Source organism: Abramis brama (genome assembly GCF_963993115.1).
Source record: "Abramis brama genome assembly, chromosome: 13".
In the NCBI taxonomy this organism is placed as follows: domain Eukaryota; kingdom Metazoa; phylum Chordata; class Actinopteri; order Cypriniformes; family Leuciscidae; genus Abramis; species Abramis brama.
This window is the reverse complement of record NC_139975.1, coordinates 32,214,846-32,233,978: the sequence shown is the minus strand read 5'-3', so window position 1 is coordinate 32,233,978 and position 19,133 is coordinate 32,214,846. Positions and strand designations below refer to the sequence as shown.

The 19,133-nt window shown below is 40.2% G+C and overlaps 1 protein-coding gene across 1 annotated transcript; it reads right to left on the bottom strand.

Annotated features, from left to right (window-relative positions):
- Positions 1 to 1,311: 1,311 nt before the first annotated feature.
- On the bottom strand, positions 1,312 to 12,882 carry LOC311094706 (E3 ubiquitin-protein ligase TRIM39-like). Its single transcript, XM_084132830.1, has 6 exons — positions 12,291 to 12,882; positions 10,852 to 10,947; positions 10,509 to 10,739; positions 10,369 to 10,391; positions 10,169 to 10,287; positions 1,312 to 2,975 (listed from the first exon to the last, which is right to left on the bottom strand). The coding sequence occupies exons 1-6, from the start codon at positions 12,681 to 12,683 to the stop codon at positions 2,434 to 2,436; spliced, it is 1,404 nt and encodes a 467-aa protein (XP_083988956.1). The 5' UTR covers positions 12,684 to 12,882; the 3' UTR covers positions 1,312 to 2,433.
- Positions 12,883 to 19,133: the final 6,251 nt, after the last annotated feature.

The following is a 19,133-nucleotide window of genomic DNA, read 5'->3' as shown; positions in this document are numbered from 1 at the left end:
TTCACATTGGGACAGCCTTCGTCAACAGAGTGCTACTTTATAGTCAACAGAATCTACTTTATAGTGAAGAGTTGACAACAACACTGTTAATACTTACATGATGTCCTTATATCAAGTTCCTTATCAATTTTCCTTTGACTCAGGGAAGAGGAAGAGTAGAGAAAATCTTTGAACTTTTATTTCAGTAAAATTAATTTTACACAGGATTATTGTGACAAGTGCATATATATATATTGTTTTAAGGTGCGTATTTTTAAACACCTTTAACCTTATTTTAATTATTCTCAGGTTAGTTAAAGTAAGTCAAATCTGTCCTAAAAAATAAGCATTTGAATTTCCATACTTACAATATTTAGATCACAGAAGACTTCTCCGTGGTCAGTTCAGCTCAATCTTTTTGTAAAACAGAGACTTATGGCAGGCGAGCTTCTTAATTTCAATTATTTATATTTTTTAATTAAATACAGGTTAACTAGTTTACATAAAAGGTACTAATATATAAAATAAAAATAAAAGTAAATCAAAACCAAATAATTTACAAGCTTTCATCTTCATGAGGAGCAATGGCAAGGCATCTAACTCCGGAGAGGCCGTCCTTGGTGAATCAACGTCTGCCTGGACATTCTTTTACAGTCCTTTTTAAAGTCCATCAAACTTTTTGACATGTTCAGAAATTCCCTCTTTGGAAACTCCCTAAAACTTGTCCATATAAAGCCTTTGCCTCTTTGTCCTACTTCTTCTGGACCTTTTCTTCATCGCTGTATCTTCTGTATCTCGTCCGCAACACATAGACGGTAATAATTGCATTTTTTCTTCTTTCTTTGGCAAAGCTCTTTCTAATACATTTTCAATTTCTCTCTACTCTGCCATATGCTTAATAAATGCTTACAACATTCAGTGTGGTATGTCTTTCTTTATAAACCATTTTCTCAATAAATGATTTTACAACAATAATTGCAGTGTTTTTCTTTATAAACATTTTTCTCAATAAAAATGGTCGTTTTCTTATATAAAGGTTTTCTTATAAAAACCTCTTTGCGGTGTTTTCTTATATAATAATACAGGGTTAATGTAAAACACTTTCCATTACACAAAGTTACAATTATAGTTAATATGAGCCTGTTTACATGAGGCATTAATTATAACAGAATCAATTGCATATTTCACCCAACAATATATATATATATATATATATATATATATATATATATATATATATATATATATATATATATATATATATATATATATATAAATGGAATGAAATTAAATTTAATTTGAAAAAACAGATCTTATTGTAAACGATTCATCCATGTACACGTTTTATTTTATTTTAATTTTTGTAATATTTAATCCAATCATTTATTCTCCTTAAACTCTACAATCGACTGTAAGCTCACATTCATTTTTGAGTGCAACATCCACCGGGTCTGGCATCGACCAATGAAAATTGGCAAGCATGCATTTGAAAATCTCACTGCACGCAATTGGATAACACTATGACCAATCACAACAATAAACCCCATACGCTTAGCTACCAGCGGAGCTAACCATAGATATCATATAAGGCTAGATGTCTTAAGGCGGAGTCACTTCCGGCATCACCGGCGGCCATCTTACCACAGGGAAGCTGTGAATTAAGGTGAGTGATCAGCACGCACACAAATCCTCTTATCTTGCTGAAATCTTGACGGATTTACAAACGGTTTGGTTTCTTACAAACGTTATTAACGTGGCTATAATTCTTTCATATGGACGTCCATTGTTATAATTATTCATATGTATGCAGTGTCATAACTACATCTCTGACGTTTATAACAAACCAAACCGTTTGAAAATCGGTAGAAAATTGAGCAAGTTATGGTTATTTAAAAGTACATGCACCATGTTACGAGTGAGCGAGCACCCTGTGGCAAGATGGCCGCCGCGTGCGGACGTCGACCTCCATTGGCCAGCAGCGCGGATGAGACATCTAGCCTTTATTATATGATATCTATGGAGCTAACTGGTAGATTACACTCTTACTGTATCCGGTCCTTCTTGCAAAGGAACGATTCAAGCGCCGTCTTCTGATCCTCTTTTAGATAAAAAGCCAAGTCTAACTCGATCATTGTACCGGCCAAAGCCGTTTCAAACAACTGGTGTTCATCCACAGCCATCTTGCAATGTTTACTAATGACTTCGACGTCGCAGCGCTGTCATCTTCTGTTTATCTCGCCTCTGGCCCGCCTATATCAGATAACCCGATGTGATTGGTCCAGCTCGGATACAAGGGCATATATAATGAGCAAAAATGTCCTTTAGGACACACAAGGGTTAAGTTGGCTCAAAATTTTACATTTAAGTGTGATTGATCAATGAGACCCTTTTATTACAGTGTTGTTATTACAGCATAATTTGCAAAACTGAATTAGTCTAGAAGCATAATCAGATTTAACTGTGATTTTCTGCTGTAATAAAGAGTTTAACTGGTAAGATCCTCAGAGGAGAAGTTGTGCAGCGATTATATAAGAATGGAAAGACTGTGTCGTTGAAGGTGGATGTGAATGTGAGTAAATGTGTGTTAGTTACAGGATCAGAGAATGACACTGTTCCTCTGTCATAGTCCAGCTGAACTCTCACACGCTGAAGCTTCTGTTTAACAGTAAAGACAGTGTAGCTTTGCTCTGGGGTTTGTGAACTGTATTTGCTGTTCATGTATCGCACACGCCAGACATTAGACTTAAAGAAATCTCCCTTCCTTTGGTTTGATGCTGTTGTTATTCCAAGAATCCAGAGTGTACTGTCGCCAACCTCCACATCCCAGCAGTGTGTTCCTGAGTTTAAGCCCTCAGATCCCAGGACACATGCAAACTCATCAAACCTCTCTGGATTATCAGGAAGTGTTTTATCTCCAACACTGTACGACACACTGGTCAGATCAGCAGAGAGTGTTAGACAACGATGTGCTGTGTTTGGATCCAGAGTCAACGGAGCTGCAGAGAGAATAACATCAGATTAGAGGATGAAATATGTTATTAGAAATGTAAATGTAAACCATATAAAGACTTCATAAATCATATATCATGCTATCACAGGGTTCTCAAGTTTTATCAAAAGCTTGGAGTGAGATCACATGCGGTTAGGGGAGGAGCCCTAATGGAGCCCCACCCCCCAATTTTACCCATTGTTCATAATTAACCAGCACAAATTGAAATTATTGATAAATTGGTAAATCTGATAAATGACAGAGCAATTCATCACATCAAAATATACTCTTTATTGTTATATTTCAAAATTACAAATATACAAAAATTACAAAAATATAAATTGCTCCAAACAGTTTGGAAAAACAAATCTTTTTGCATTTTGAATGTGTCTAGTCGAAATGGTATAATGATTTATTGTGTGGTGGGACATTGTGAACAAATGACATATTAGAGTATTAAGTTACTTAGTTTCAGATAACATAAGCTAGCCAAACTGAGCCAAAGCTTCTGGCCTGGTTGCAAAGTAGTTGTAGAGTTTTTGACTGCATCAATAATAATGTTTACGATGGGCTATATATTAAATGCTCTAGCCTAAAAATGTTAAACAAGCTTTCTTCCAACTTACCTTCTCCATCACGACATGTGTTTGCGCAATGTTGTTGGTTCTCTTTCATCATCTCGTGTTTGAGATCCACCTATGGGAAGGGCATCCGCACCTGACCTCTGCAGAAGCATCCAATTGCACCAAGTCTGGCCTGACAGACAGAAGCGCGTGTCCAATGCCCGGTAAGGGACTTGGGCTGACCAGTCTAACGAGGGCTTACTCGAGGAAATCCTTCCCGGTATTACTGAAGGAAATCCTTCCCGGACCCCGCTATACTTGATGGCTCGGACGACGAGGAAACCATCCCGTCCGCCCAAGCTCCCCCGGTTAGCGGCTCGGCTACACTGCCGCACGCGGTCCTTCTCGAGGTGTGTGAGCGAGCAGCCGCTCGTCTCGGCATTGAATGGCCGGCCCTCCAGAATGCCGCCGACCAAGAGAGGGATGTGTATGATGGCAAACTCCTAGGCCCTCCTCCCGGTCCTAGGAAGCAGCTCATGCTTGTTCTCCCCGCGTGCGCTAAGCACATGCGTCACTATTGGAGAGACCCGCTAGATGTCAAGCACGGTCTGCCGGGTCTAGAGGTTAAGGATATGGCACCGTGTGGTATGGGCGACCCTCCCACCATCGAGCCCTCGATTGCCAGACACCTTAACCCCTCGCAGGGAGGGTACTGGCCCCTCCTAAGCCAGTCCTCCCTAATAAGATGGGCCGCTTCTCAGCATCTGTTTTCCAGGCCTCAAGGCCTCAGCTCTCGCGGTGTGGGCTCTAAATGTTTCCTCCCTCCTCTCGGCCTACCAGGCTGAGCTTTTGGAGGACATGAGCTCACATTTGGAGAAAGGCGTGTCATCACCGACGCTGTGGAAGGAGATCATTACTGTTAACGACCTGGTCCTTCGCAACACCCGCCAAGCTGTTCAGGCTGGCGGACATTCTATGGCCCTGTCTGTTGTGGGGGAACGCGCCCTCTGGCTCAATCTCTCTGGTCTGCCCGACAGCGAGAAGAGACGCATAGCAGGAGCCCCAGTGGAACCAGGCCAGGCTCTTTTCGGCCCTGCTGTTGCCCTTATGCAGCAGCGGTGCGACGATAAGAAAAAGGAGGATGAGGCGTTTAAACTATGCCTGCCTAGAAAGGCCATTCCACATCAGCCCCCCTCAGACGGCCGTACCACAACACAGCCAGACCCAAGGCTCGCAGCAGGCCACCCAGCCAGCAGCCAAGCCAGCAGCCCAACCATCCTCCTAAGCCCTGGGGTAAGATGTCTTTCGCTGCAGCCACAGCCAAAAAGAGCACTAACTCTACCCCGTCTGATGGGAAGAGGAAGAGGCCTACTTGATGTTCAGCTCCAGGGGCTTCTTGGTCCAGGTTTTCGGGTGACCAACCCATTGGACACAAGTTTGAGTTTTTCCCCCTCTTCACCCAAGAAGAGGAAGTTCTTAACTCAAGCGCCCCTTTTCCCTCGTTCGGGTGCCCAACCTCAGTTCAACATGGACATGTCACAAGTTCAGGTGTGGTCCATAAAAAATTTCCCCTCCCAGCTTCCAGTTTCAGGACTGGGGGGAATTTCATTGTCAAAAAGTGCCCTACCACTGTTGAAAAGTGCTCAACCACAGTCATTTCACAGTTTGCACAAACCACCTCTCACACATTCAATAAAGGTTCAAACCCCTGTGTGTGTTTAAAAAAAAAAAAAAAAATCAAACACTGAGAGTGAAAGCTCTTCCGAGTGCTGTTGTTTGTCAGAAATCCTACATGTCGCCCTTAAGTTGTCCACTAGATGGCGCCATTGTATCACAAATGAACGATCCGGTTGTATTGCCAGCCCTAGGCAACTCTCCGTTGAGTGTGGCTTCTCTCACGGCACACGTGACAGCCTGGCAGTCTGTGGCAGCTCCAGAATGGGGGATTCGCACCATAATGAAGGGCTACAGACTTCAGTTTGCCAGAAAACCTCCACGTTTCAGCAGAGTTATCTTTTCTCACACAGAAGAGAGCTCCGCTCACATTCTGAAAAACGAGATCTCTTCTCTTCTCGAGAAGGGGGCGGTGCAAGTGGTGCCTCCGCATCAGTGTCATCAGGGTTTTTACTCCTGTTATTTCCTGATTCCAAAGAAGGACGGTTCACTTCGTCCTATTCTGGATCTCAGAGTGTTGAACAAACATTTAAGGAAAATACAATTTCAGAATGTTAACCCACAACATTCTCTCTCGTGCAGTAAAACAGAACGATTGGTTCACATCGATCGATCTGAAAGATGCTTTTTTCCACATAAGCATTTATCTTCCACACAGGAAGTTTCTTCGTTTCGCTTTCCAATGCACACTGTAAAAAAGAATACATTGATTTTATTAATATCTAATTAATAAAAATGAGGCAACAGATTACAAGCAATATTATTAATTAAATTTAACAAATTAGAATTGAGTAATAATTAATCAAATTAATTCCTTAAAAGTTAACCATTTAAAATGAGTAAAATGTACAAAATATATTTTATTGCCAACATTGAAGACACCTGATGTTAACAAGCAGAATCACTGAAGGAGAAAACCATAATTAAAGTCACCATTGTGGAGATCAGTGTGTGTTTTAGTTGGGCTCTTGACCTTAAATTATTAACTTTAAGTTTTGTTTGGCTGCTGTACATGAGTTATAACAGCCAGATGAACAAAGAGAAAAGGTGATCTGATGGTGTTGGTTGTGATTTAACATAATCATTATTTCACAATCATTAGACCTGAATCACTGAACCTCATATAGAGTCCAGTTTATGAGTTAAGTTAACTTTATTAATTACAGCAGTATAATATTTTTAGCCTTTTCAATGAAATCCAAATGATCAAAATCAATAATAAAAAATAAATAAATATGTATGTTTTTTGTTTTGTTTTTTTTTGGCACAAACACACATCAAGATTTTGCGTATGAATCTCAGCAATGGTGACGAACAGATCGCCTCTGAACATAAGCTCATTATTTATTCATGCAGCAATGCATGATGGGAGCCATGAATGAGTTTTGATTGGTGGAACCCAGAATGCACTGCAACATGCTTTATAAATGTCACCATTGTTGAGATTCACAGGCTGATTATTGATGTCTGTGTGTCTCCTTTTTATGTAAGAGTAACTTTTTAGAAATTATTTGCCTTACATTGTAAAAGTTAAAAATATTATGCTGTACAAGGACAGTGCTGCTATAATTAATAAAGTAATTAATAAAGTAAACCTAACTCATAAATTGGATTCTATATGAGTTCAGTGATTCAGGTCAAATGATTGTGAAATAGTGATTATGTTAAACACAACCAACACCATTACATCACCTTTTCTCTTTGTTCATCTGGCTGTTATAACTCATGTACAGCAGCCAAACAAAACTTAAAGTTAATAATTTAAGGTCAAGAGCCCAACTAAAACACACACTGATCTCCACAATGGTGACTTTAATTATGGTTTTCTCCTTCAGCGATTCTGCTTGTTAACACCAGGTGTCTTCAATGTTGGCAATAAAAAATATTTTGTAAATTTTACTCATTTTAAATGGTTAACTTTTAAGGAATTCATTTGATTAATTATTACTCAATTCTAATTTGTTAAATTTAATTAATAATATTGCTTGTAATCTGTTGCCTCATTTTTATTAATTAGATATCAATAAAATCAATGTATTCTTTTTTACAGTGCATATGTTACGAGTTCACAGTGCTTCCATTTGGTCTAGTGCTCAGCCCAAGAGTGTTTGTCTGTGTGCGGAGGCAGGGTTAGCCCCGCTGAGATTAGCGGGGCTCAAAATCCTGACTTACATAGACGATTGGCTGATTATAGCCGATTCGAGAGAGATCGTCATGCAAAACACTGCTCGTGTAATCGCTCACATCACAGCGCTCGGCTTCAAAGTGAACGTGAGCAAAAGCAATTTCACTCCCGTGCAGAGAGTTATTTTTCTGGGTCTGGAGCTGAATTCGGTTACAATGTGCGCGCGTCTCTCACAAGAGCGCGTTCTCTCCTTAATGAATTGCCTCTCACAATTCAGAGAAGGAGCGAGAGTACATTATCGCGCATGTCTCAGGCTACAGGGTCTTATGGCTGCTGCTTTACATGTCCTGCCTTTGGGCCTTCTGAGAATGAGGGCGCGATCTCCGAATGGAGAATGATTGACAGCCGCAGAGGAGGGAAAACGAGTTTCCGTAAACTTTAATTTAATGATGTAAATAGACTTCTGTCCCTCACATTAAGCTATGGAATGGCTATGAAATGCATTCACGTCCGCTGGGAGATTTGGGAAATGTTCGTAAAAATCAAACAGTGTAATGTTTTCAGCGGGGTGGCAACAGGGGTGGCAAGGACTTTGTCTGGGGTGGCAATTGCCACCCCAACTAGCCCTCTGGCTCCGCCACTGCCTCTGGGCCTGGCCCGTGAGAGGGCCAACTTAAACACATTGGGGCTCCCCCCACGTGTTGTGGCCACCATTCATTGTGCCAGAGCCTCTTCGACATGGTCCCTGTACGACTGTAAGTGGCGTGTGTTCGAAGAATGGTGTGAAGGGCGACAGTTAATATCATATCAGTGCTCAATCACTGATATTTTATGCTTTTTACAGGACCTTGTGGATAAGGGAAGATCCTTTTCCACTATTAAGGTCTATTTAGCGGCTATCGCTGCATGTCATGTGGGGTTCGACAACGCTACGGTGGGGCAACACCCACTTATTCGTAGATTTATGAAGGGTGAACGCCGCACTCTTCCAGTTCCCAGGAAAGTAGTTCCTGAGTGGGACCTCTCCATGGTGCTGGAGGCAATGTCTCAACAGCCGTTTGAGCCCCTGGGAAGTGTTTCCCTGAAGAATTTGTCTTTCAAGACAGCTCTTCTCCTGGCCTTGGCATCTGCCAAGCGTGTCAGTGATCTCCATGCACTTTCTCATCCCTCGTGCACTTAATTCTTTCTCAGTGGAGATAAGGTTTTTCTCAGGCCCAACCCAGCCATTATGCCAAAATGCTTCCTGTCATTTCTCCTCCACAGAGGATCAGAAGCTGAATGCTTTGTGTCCTGTTCGTGCCCTGTGGGTGTACTTAGACAGGACCAGCTCGTTTAGGAAAAGTGACAAAAAGCTTTTCATTTCTTGGGGCCCCCCGTACTCAGGGAACCCCATTTCCAAGCAACGCCTTTCTCATTGGCTTGTGGAAGCTATATCTTTGGCATTTGAATCTAAGGGAGTGCAGCCGCCTGATGGCATCAGAGCTCATTCCACTAGAGGTATGGCTGCCTCTTGGGCTCTGTTTAAGGGAGTCTCTTTGCAGGACATATGTGCCGCTGCAAGCTGGGTCTCTCCCCATACGTTTGTCAAATACTACCGGCTCGATGTCACCAGAACTCCGGTAGCTCATTCTGTCCTGGGTGTTGGCTCTTTGTAGCTTTGTGCTCCTAGGCCCTCTACCCCTAAGTTAGCCTGGGCTGCTTAGTCCAGCCTTTTTAAAGTCACTAAGCGTGTTTCTAACCTGCACCGGGCACCATTAACTCACCATTATGAGTGTGGTCAGGTTTATTCATGAATGCATGTTACCACATGTCATTCTTTGCTGCTATGTGTCTTCCTCACTGTGCGTGGTGGGTTTCGTGTGACGTGTCATGCACCGCCTTTCCAGGTGACGGTCCTCTGGCTTTCAGGGCCTCATTGTAGTGGAATTTGGCAATCGGGCAGCTGTCCATATCTCCCATAGGTGGATCTCGAACACGAGATGATGAAAGAGAACAATAGGTTACTGTTCGTAACCCCGGTTCTCTGAAACATTGAGTGGAGAGATCCACCAAGCTTGCCCCGCTTGCTGCACGAGAAGTGAATATGCTCACTGAGGTAAGATAGCGCGTGCTAGTGTTTATACACTTGGTAAGGGGCAGGTCCCTTACCGGGCATTGGACACGCGCTTCTGTCTGTCAGGCCAGACTTGGTGCAATTGGATGCTTCTGCAGAGGTCAGGTGCGGATGCCCTTCCCATAGGTGGATCTCTCCACTCGATGTTTCAGAGAACCGCGGTTACAAACAGTAACCTATTGTTACCTAGTAACGAACGTAAAGTGGCCGAGAATGTTCCGTCAACTTCCGTGTGTTCGCGCATCTATGTTGCCTAACGAACGCAATCTGGCCGAGATACTGTACGTGCTGGCGGCAGGAAACTTCATTTTGTGTGCCTGCGCCTCGTATACAACGTTATATATAAAGCTTGCAGGACAACTTGGTTGGCATTGCCTTTTTCAGCGTGAGAAATACACTGTGTGGCGTGTGAGTGTGTGAACTGATTGAATTGCGTGTGTCTCACAGCCAATGCATGAGACTTGTCTCTCAGTTACTGTCAGAATGGATTGAGGCTTCATGTTTAATATCAGTATTCAATCAACACTATAGTATCCTAAATACATAAACATAGATCATGAGGAATAGACTTTTCATTGTGAGTTTGCTGTATGATCTGATGATTTTCTGAAATACAGTTCAGATTCACTTGGAAATTTTTAAATATATTTCTATCAAATGTTAATGTTGTGTATGTTTATATCTGAACTATCTTCTGCACTGGTGTCAAATCGGCTGAGACTCACTGTGTTGGACAGTTTCCAGCATCTTCTTCCAGACTCTGAACGGCAGGTTACCCAGATAACGCGACACATGAATCAAAGCTCCAGAACTCATCCGTGGATCCGGCTGTGAGATCTGGACTCTGAGGAACATTCAGGAGTCAGAACTGCAGTGAATTTGAGTTCAGATCCACTGAGAGAAGAGATACGAGCAGCTCACTCACCTTTCCATCGTGACTTTATAGTTCTGGAAAATATAGAGTTTGAAAACATTTTAATATCTTATCAAACACTCTCAGTGTCAATGAGTCTCTCTATACAAGTTGTTTTATGTACAGAGAATGAAGCCAGATTGATTTGTCACCTTTAGAAACGAGACGTCATTGTCTTTCATCATTTTCTCCATGTCTCTGATTGTGTGTGAAAGAGCTGAGATGTGTGTGTTCATCTCCTCCAGCATCTCCTTCATCCTCTGCTTCTTCTGCTCCTCTTCCTCTCTCAGTGCAGTGATTGTAGCTTCTTCTTCGTCTCTGAGAAACTGATGAATCTTCTCAAACTCTTCTTTAATCTGACGCTCTGTGTGCTCAGCTTGAGACTGAAATCAAATCACATTCACTTCAGTCAGCGCTGTATGAACACACACTCCACTAATGTCAATAATACACTCTGTGTGTGAATGTTGAGTATTTAACTCTTTATATCCTCACCTTGATGAGTTTGATTGTTTTATCACAATTTTTCTTCATTTCTTCTCCATGTTTGAGCTTGTTTTGTAAGGACGTCAATGCTGTATTAAATTCCTCCTACAGGTTAAGATGAAAATCTGTGAAACTTATGCAGCTATAAGAGGTTTAAACATTGTATGTTTGGATGTTTTTTATGTTTTTTATGTTTGTAACAATGCTGTTACATTCAAGAAGATTTGAACATCAGAGGATCAAAGTTTTGTGTAGAATTTTATATCAGTAGAAAATCAGAGTGTAACGCTGAGTCAGCAGAGTTAGGATGCATTTGCAGCTTTATTAAAAGAGATACTCGTACAACAAACAGTTCAGTCAACGGCGACAGGTATATACAAGGCAGAGCAGAGACGTAATCACAAACCAGGCAGTGGGTCAGGGGGGCAAACAGTACAGACTTAATCCAGGAAGACAGAGCACAAGTACTGTAAGTAGGCAGGCAGCAGAGAATCTTAAGAAGGTACACAGTCCAGGGTCATACACTGGGAAATCAAAAACAGAGAAAAACGCTCAGAGATGTAAGTCACAGCAAAACAAAACTTCGCAATGAGACCTTGTGAGAGTGCTGGTTAAATAGTCCATGGGATACACTGTAACAGGTTTCTGTAATTTGAACAGTATTTTACTGTAATATGTACAGTAAGATACTGTAAAATATGTATACAGTATGTTACTGTAAACAGCAAAGGATTATGGGAAAATATATGGTCACTACTGTAATTCTTCCCTACTGTAAATCAATTTACAGTAGTTAACTTGTGATACAAATGGTCACCAGGAGATTAATTCTATTGACTTGGGAGATGTTGCCTTTTTTCTTCAGCTAGTGGCTTCCTAAAGGTCAAGATTTGTAATTTGTACTTCTAAAACAAAATGTTCAACGATTAAAAAGAATATTATAAGGACAAATGTTCGTGAGTTATTGTGATTTTTTTGGGGGTGGGGTAAACATACATTTAAAAAAAAAAATTAAATGATAAAAATTAAAAAAATAAATAAACTCAATACTAATACTGTAAATGAAAATACGGTAATAATACTATAAATGCAAGTAAAGTAAATGGTACAGTATATTGTAAGTGAAAATACAGTAATAATACTGTAAACATTTTACAGTAAATTACTGGCATCCAGCTGCAGTAAATTACTGTAAAATTTACAGCAACCTCTTTACAGTGTATGGATCAGGAGTGAGTATAATCAGCACCAGGTACAGGATCATGGAAAATTAAGTCTGTGAAATGGATAAGTACTCAGGCGATGTTGCCCTCTGGCGGTGATCAGAGGGAGCCACAGAGGCTTGATTTGTGACAGAGATTTAAACAAAAATAAATACTGGTCTATTGTGTACACAAATAATATGTTCAACACTGTATTCAGCATGAAATCAGAGACATTTGTCTTACCTTGTAAGATGAAAGCACTTCACTGATGGGTCTGAATGTGTGATTGGTGTGTTTCTCTGAGTCTATACACACTAAACACACAGGCTGTTTGTCCTCCTGACAGAAGAGTTTGAGTTTCTCTCTGTGTAAACTGCAGATCTCCTCAGATCCTGATGAACGTTTCTCATTTCCCTTCTTTATCAATGAATCACACAAGTTTTTTAACGCAAGATTAATTGGAGGATTACCTTTAGATGATCTCCTGCAGACAGGACACTCCTGAGTTTTCTTAGTTTTCCAGAACTGTTGTAGACACTCTTTACAAAAACTGTGACTACAGGACAGAAGAACAGGAGTCTTGAAGATTTCACAGCAAACAGGACAAGAAAGCTCTTCCACAGATTTTGAATCCATTTCCTCTTCTAGTAAAAGATCCAAATAATCTTACAATTTACTTTCACTTTCTGAACTTTGGTTTAAAGAGTAAACAACTATTACAATCAAAATCTAATCTGGGTTATTTCAGAAATAAACAAAAATGCTATAATATAATGTGTCCTCCTCTGTTCTTCACAACACTGACTCGTTTTAGCTTTCAGTAAAAATGAAAGGCAGAAATAATGACTCACTTCCTGGCTGGTTTTGTAAGAGGGTGGAGGTGGGGGTGGGGGTTGGGGGATTGGGGGGGTAAAGGGGGGTCACAGATGGTATCAGTTGCTGAATTCAGAACATCATACTAGAATACTCTTCCTATTTCTGCTGCAGAAATATGGTAAATGCAGTATGAGTAGTATACTAGTATGGTCTTCCGAATTCAGATGTTGTTGTTTTTTAATGCCAATAGGAAAACTTACATCACCATCTTCCAAGGCTGCCAACTTTTGAGTTCAGCTTGGAGTGAGAATCGAGCTTGCGAATAGATTTTGATTCAACACTGCAAAAATGCTTCTCTTACTTAGTATTTTTGTCTTGTTTCCAGTCCAAATATCTAACAGTTCTTAAATCAAGATGCATTTACTAGATGAGTAAAATGACATAAGATATTAAGTCTTGTTTTCTGGGGAAATAAATAAAAATTAAGCGAATTGATGCTTAAAAAAAGTTAAATTATCTGCCAATGGGGTAAGAAAAATAATCTTGTTTCTGTTTGAATTAAGTTTAAGAATTAAGACAGCGCTAAAAGAGGAAGATGGAGAGGAAGATGTACCAGAGATTGAAGGCGCAAAGGAGGAAGTTACACAAGAGATGACTACATTTCAAAAGGAATATGAAAAAGAACATACGAGGGAGAAGGTCTTAATTCAATAGGATAGCAACACCCTAGCAACCAACCAGGATACCCTAGCAACCGCCTAGCAACAGCATAGCAACCACCCAGAACACCATAGCAACCGCCTAGCAACCACCCAGAACACCCTAGCAACCACCAAAAATACCTTAGCAACCACCTAGCAACCGCCTAGTACACCATAGCAACCATCCAGAATACCATAGCAACCACCTAGTAACACCCTAGAAACCGCATAGCAACACCCTAGCAACCGCCCAGAAAACCCTAGCAACCGCCTAGCAATACCATAGCAACCACCAAGAACACCCTAGCAACTGCCTAGCAACCACCCAGAACACCTAGCAACCACCCAAAATACCCTAGCAACCACCCAGGACACTTTAGCAACCCACTAGAAACACCATAGCAAATTTTTTACTTAAAACTACCGGTAATTCAAACTTTAAACTACTTTAAACTTTAAACTATTTTAACCTTTAAACTAATTTAAACTTCAAACTAATTTAAACTTTAAACTACTTTAAACTTCAAACTAATTTAAACTTCAAACTACTTTAAACTTCAAACTAATTTAAACTTTAAACTAATTTAAACTTCAAACTACTTTAAACTTTCTGGTCCGGCTTTCTCAAGCCAACTTAAAGTTTGTCTCGACGAACTTTTTAATCTAGTTACTGTTTATTCTCTTGTAGGTCCTCAACAAAGATCCCAAGGTGGAAGACAGTGACAGTTGGAGTGACACTGACGATGATGTCCGTCTTGCTAAAGAAGATTAATCCTTTACAGAGAGTGTTCCTGCACCACCTTCTTTTATATTCCTCAAACTGCCTGGAAAAAACTAAGAAAACAAAAACAAAAAAGGATCACTTCAAGGGATTGCAGTGGACTAACATTATCTCTTCAGGCATTCACACAATCCATCCACATTGCAGTTTTGCTTTTACAGGCCACAGGGTTAAAATACAGGGATCAACCAGGAACACACCTGCTTTTAAATGCTCTGGCTATTGCTTGTTCACTGACTGCCCAGTAGAAGTTGATGTTGTTGTGCACAGTGAGAACACACTTAAAGCACAGGTGTCGTTCAGAGGTGACATGGTAGTTCACAATAAAACAGAGCTGCAAAGGCGACCCGTAAGAGCTGGTGACCAAAAGGAAATAAATCAGCAATTGCAAACAACACTACCGAGTGCACTCTATCTTAAGAAAATGGAAAACCTTAAAGAATCTGTGGTAGAGTCTGGCTGTCGAGATGAGGCTCCATCGCCAGGTGTTCTGAAATCCATTTCCTGGAGACAAAGAATGAAGGACAGGAAGTAAAAATGAAACACTCAGTCTCCAGATGATGGTAGAAGAAAAAAGAGAAGAGCTGGATGAGGTTATCCAGAAAGTGATCCTTCATCCTAAGGGTGTGATGCTTTGGTCAAACAAAAGCATTGACATATTCCACCAAAGATGTAAAGACGACATAGTATATCTTGATTCAACAGGAAGCATTGTGAAGAAAAGTAAACACAGCACAGGTCCTTTTTACGTATACGAGCGTGTGTCAGAAACCCATACAAGGGTTCCTCTCCTTTTCCACCAACCTGTGACCACACCACCTCATCTATAGTGTATTTTCTCAGTGCTTTCCAGACAGATCATGCCAAGCAATATGGACACAAACATCAGTTCACTCATGATAATATGTGATGGATCCATGGTCCTCACTCATCTTCAGCCAAACTAACCTCAATGCCTTGCTCCAAAGTTATTATCAAATATTGACAGGGAAAGGCACCACTGAAGACTTCAGTCTTCCTATTGTCCACCGCTGTCTAAGCCAAATAATGAAAAATGCTAAATCCCTGTGTAAAACGCAGTAAGTAAAACCTTTATATTTTTTCATAAAAAAGATGAATGGCAACAAATTATTCATGATGATTTATGACAATGTTATTATTTTTATTTCTCTCTCAGTGCATCCAAGAACTACCGTTGGCCATGCATGTTTTCAGGCTTTTGACCACAGCAAGTACCATTGTAGAGTTTGATGAAATGCTCCTTAGTTGCACTGTCATCTTCTCAAGCCCATGCAGCTCTGAACATGTTGAGAAGCACTTCAACAACATCCAGACTTTGTTGACCACCACTGGGGAATCAGCTGTTGATGACAGCAGCATTGCTACTGATGACCTTGAGGTACACAGTAAACATGAAAAATGTCTTCAAATTATGTCTTCTACTAACCTGATTAAAATCACTCATGTAAACATCATGTAAAATTTCATATTTTAGGACACCTTCAGTCAGACGTCTTTTCACAGACATTTCATGGAGGTCGTAGGCACTGCACCCCTCGATAAAAAAGGGGATCCAAATGTGTCCTACAGTGAGACATTCATCTCCACTCTGGCTGCCTACTTCTTGCCTCATGAAGCTCTTTGGACAAGCATGATGCTGGGTCAGTTACACTTTTTTTGTGATTGAAAGAGTCACTCAGACTGTCATAGATCGCACCTCTGTGGCTCTCTCCGCTCATCAAAGAACACCTTCACCGGAGTATTGAACTTCATTTCCCATAAGCCCCGTACCTAGGTCTAATCACCGGCACAGGTGTTCCCACTTCTCCCCTCTATATAAACTGCCTTCTGACTCTCACACATTGCGATGTTTGTTCTGCCCCGGCTAACATTACCAAGCGTTCATTCTCTGTTATTGATTCCCCGTGTTCTGACCTGTGACTGTTTACTGACTCCTGTTTCTTTGTCTGCTGCCTGCCCTGACCTTTGCCTGTTATTGTTTATGATTCTGGATACTGCTGCCTGCCCTGACCTCTGCTTGGTATCGTTTATGATCTTGGATCTCCTTCGTCATTATCTACGCTGTTTTCTGATTACTGCCTGTTTGACTATTCTTAATAAACATACTGCAAATGAATCCGAACGTCTCCGACTCTGCATCACACAGAGAAAGACTTAAACATATCTTTGGTTACTACAATAATGTAGGTGTAAAGTTGTACTTAACATGACCATGTAGAATGTTTGTCAGATGTCTGTAGTACTTTTGGCCCATTGCCAAGCTTGGACATAGTCAGCCCATCAAATGCTTGCTCCAAGGCAAATATGAAAATCTACTAATCACGTTCACAGTAAATTTGTTATGCAAATGAATTATTCAAGGGGTGTGGATCTTGTCAGTTTTGGTCTCATTACCTTTCCTCTTCACCATCAGGATAACTTTCAGCTTTGTACAGAATGTATCTATCCAGTGTTACCCATTGTGCGGCAAACTTTTAGCCATCACAGATGCACAGTGGCAATACTGTAGGGGTGTAACAATTAATTGTGCAATTATTATGCTCAGTTTCTCAATAAATTACGGTCCACACATGGATGCTACCACATCCAAAAGCCAGAGGGCGCTCTCATGCATAAACTCAAAATATGCAGTTGTTTTTCTACAAATTTTCAGACAATATTAAAAGCACAGGTTTTAAATGTGTGAATTATGTTATACCTATGCCACCTTTAGTTAAGATGGGTAGCACTTATCATCAGTTTAATTTTTCATCCCAATAACGAAAAGTTGGACATTGAAAAATTGGATTCAGTTTTTCTGTTTTCCTGCTGTTGCAGCTCACTTGAAAAGAATGGTGAGGAGGATCACTGAGCCACTAGATGGTTATCCATGCTTATTTAAAAAGTTAATTACTTTGTGGATTTACAGTACATGTACACGTGATGGTTGCTGAAAAATGTATGCTGTATTTTAATGTCTTAAAATGAGTGCTAATTGAGGCTTTATATTCATTAAGGTGCTGTACAGCAGTCGAAACTTTCTGCGTCAGAGGCCGAAATAAAGAAATACATGGGCAGCTATCTCCGGTCTGCTCCTGATAGATATGGGTGTATGGGACGGCAAAAGGGGAAATCGGCCATTGAGGTCTGTTCAGACTCTGAATATGTAGAATGCACCTATTGTTTATCTATGTTTCTGTTCATTAATTTGTTTATCTACGAAACAAATTACAAAACTGGTTTAATTTTAATTTAACTTGCTCTTTGTTTTTAAAGGTCTTGAGAGCTTTGATGTAAAAACCTGTAATATGTAAAATGTAAAATGTTGTTGTGATGACACAATGTAATGCAATTATTTTCATCAATTAAGATTTATATCAGATTAAAATTTATATATAAAATTCTGATATAAACCAGTGGATTTAATAAAACACGTCTTGCGTTTAATACTGTTTTGTCATTATTCTTGTGGTCTAGAATAGGATATCAATGTGTTAAAAAATGTTTAAAAAAAAATGCAAATCAAATGAATGTAAAAACTTGACGCCAATTTAATGTCAAGTTTTGACATCGATTTGATTTGCATTTTTGACCAATTCTTTGATGACTGTGTTTGACGTCAATTTGATGTCTATTTGACATCAATTGCCCGCCGGCGCTGGGCATGCTCGGGAGATTTTTCAGCCTTTTAAAAGAACCAATTCTGAGGTGTGGTCATATTTTGGCTTTAACAAAAGTCCTGAGGGAAACTTAATCGAGGATGGTCACCCTGTCTGCAGAACATGCACAAGAAAAAGTCGCTGCAATAGGGGGAAACTGCCGAGTTGTCTTGTGTGATAAATGTCTCTCCCAGAAGTCCTCAGTTGGAATGTTCGAGTATTATAAATTATGCTAACAATACCCCTAGAAGCCATACTGGAATCTATCCAGTCTATCATAGGATGAGAAGATATTTTAGTCGACCAGGGTACTCCATAGGCCTTCAGCGCAGATCTCAATCTTAGATTCAAAAAGAAGGAAAATCCTGGAAGAGAGAATTCATCCTTTAGAATCTGAAAGGACTTAAGTCCATAATCACTGTACAGATCTTTCAGGGTATAAACCCCACATTTAACCCAGCATTTGGAAACAAAGGGTTTGTTACCCGTACAGAGATTACTATTATACCAAATGGGGTTAGAGTCACAGTAGGAATCTAAAGCTCCCATGATCTTTTCTGCCACTCTCCAGGTTTTGATAGAATGGCATATAATTGGACCAAACTTTTCCAGAACTTTCTTAGGTATTCCAGTAAAAGGTAAATCCTGTAGACGCAATGGGTAAATAATATTAGTTTCTAAGGCCCGCCATGGCAAAGGGGAGTCAACATCAATCCAAGTCCTAAGTGGTCTCATTTGGTATGGTAAATAATAGGAGCAAAAATCTGGTAACGATAAGCCTCCATGAGGTTTTAGCCTGCATGTGCATAGATTTGAGATGAATTCTAGGCTGTTTATAATTCCATAAGAATTTTGTTACTGCTGTACGAAGCTCGATCTTTAAAGTAACCAATAGGTGGTGCCAGAGGTAAAGTTTAAAATAAAAAGCTCAGCCTCGGAAGAAGTTCCCATGCCAGACTCTTGTTGCTGCATTTCTTTCAATATCTAGCCCACCTTATGCATGAAATTCATAGTGTTTATAATAAAACACTAAAATTAATACTCAAAAACACTTTTACAAGTAGTGCTGTCAAATCGATTAATCGCATTAGACACAAACTTTTATGTTAGATGCAATTAATCACTATTA

Excerpts from the sequence above, each read along its gene's own strand:
- LOC311094706 (XM_084132830.1), bottom strand. The coding sequence starts at position 12,683 with ATGGATTCAAAATCTGTGGAAGAGCTTTCTTGTCCTGTTTGCTGTGAA. Across the intron at positions 10,740-10,851 it reads AAACAATCAAACTCATCAAG|TCTCAAGCTGAGCACACAGA; the intron begins GTGAGGATATAA and ends ATTTGATTTCAG. Across the intron at positions 2,976-10,168 it reads GCTGGAAACTGTCCAACACA|CTCCGTTGACTCTGGATCCA; the intron begins GTGAGTCTCAGC and ends TTCTCTCTGCAG.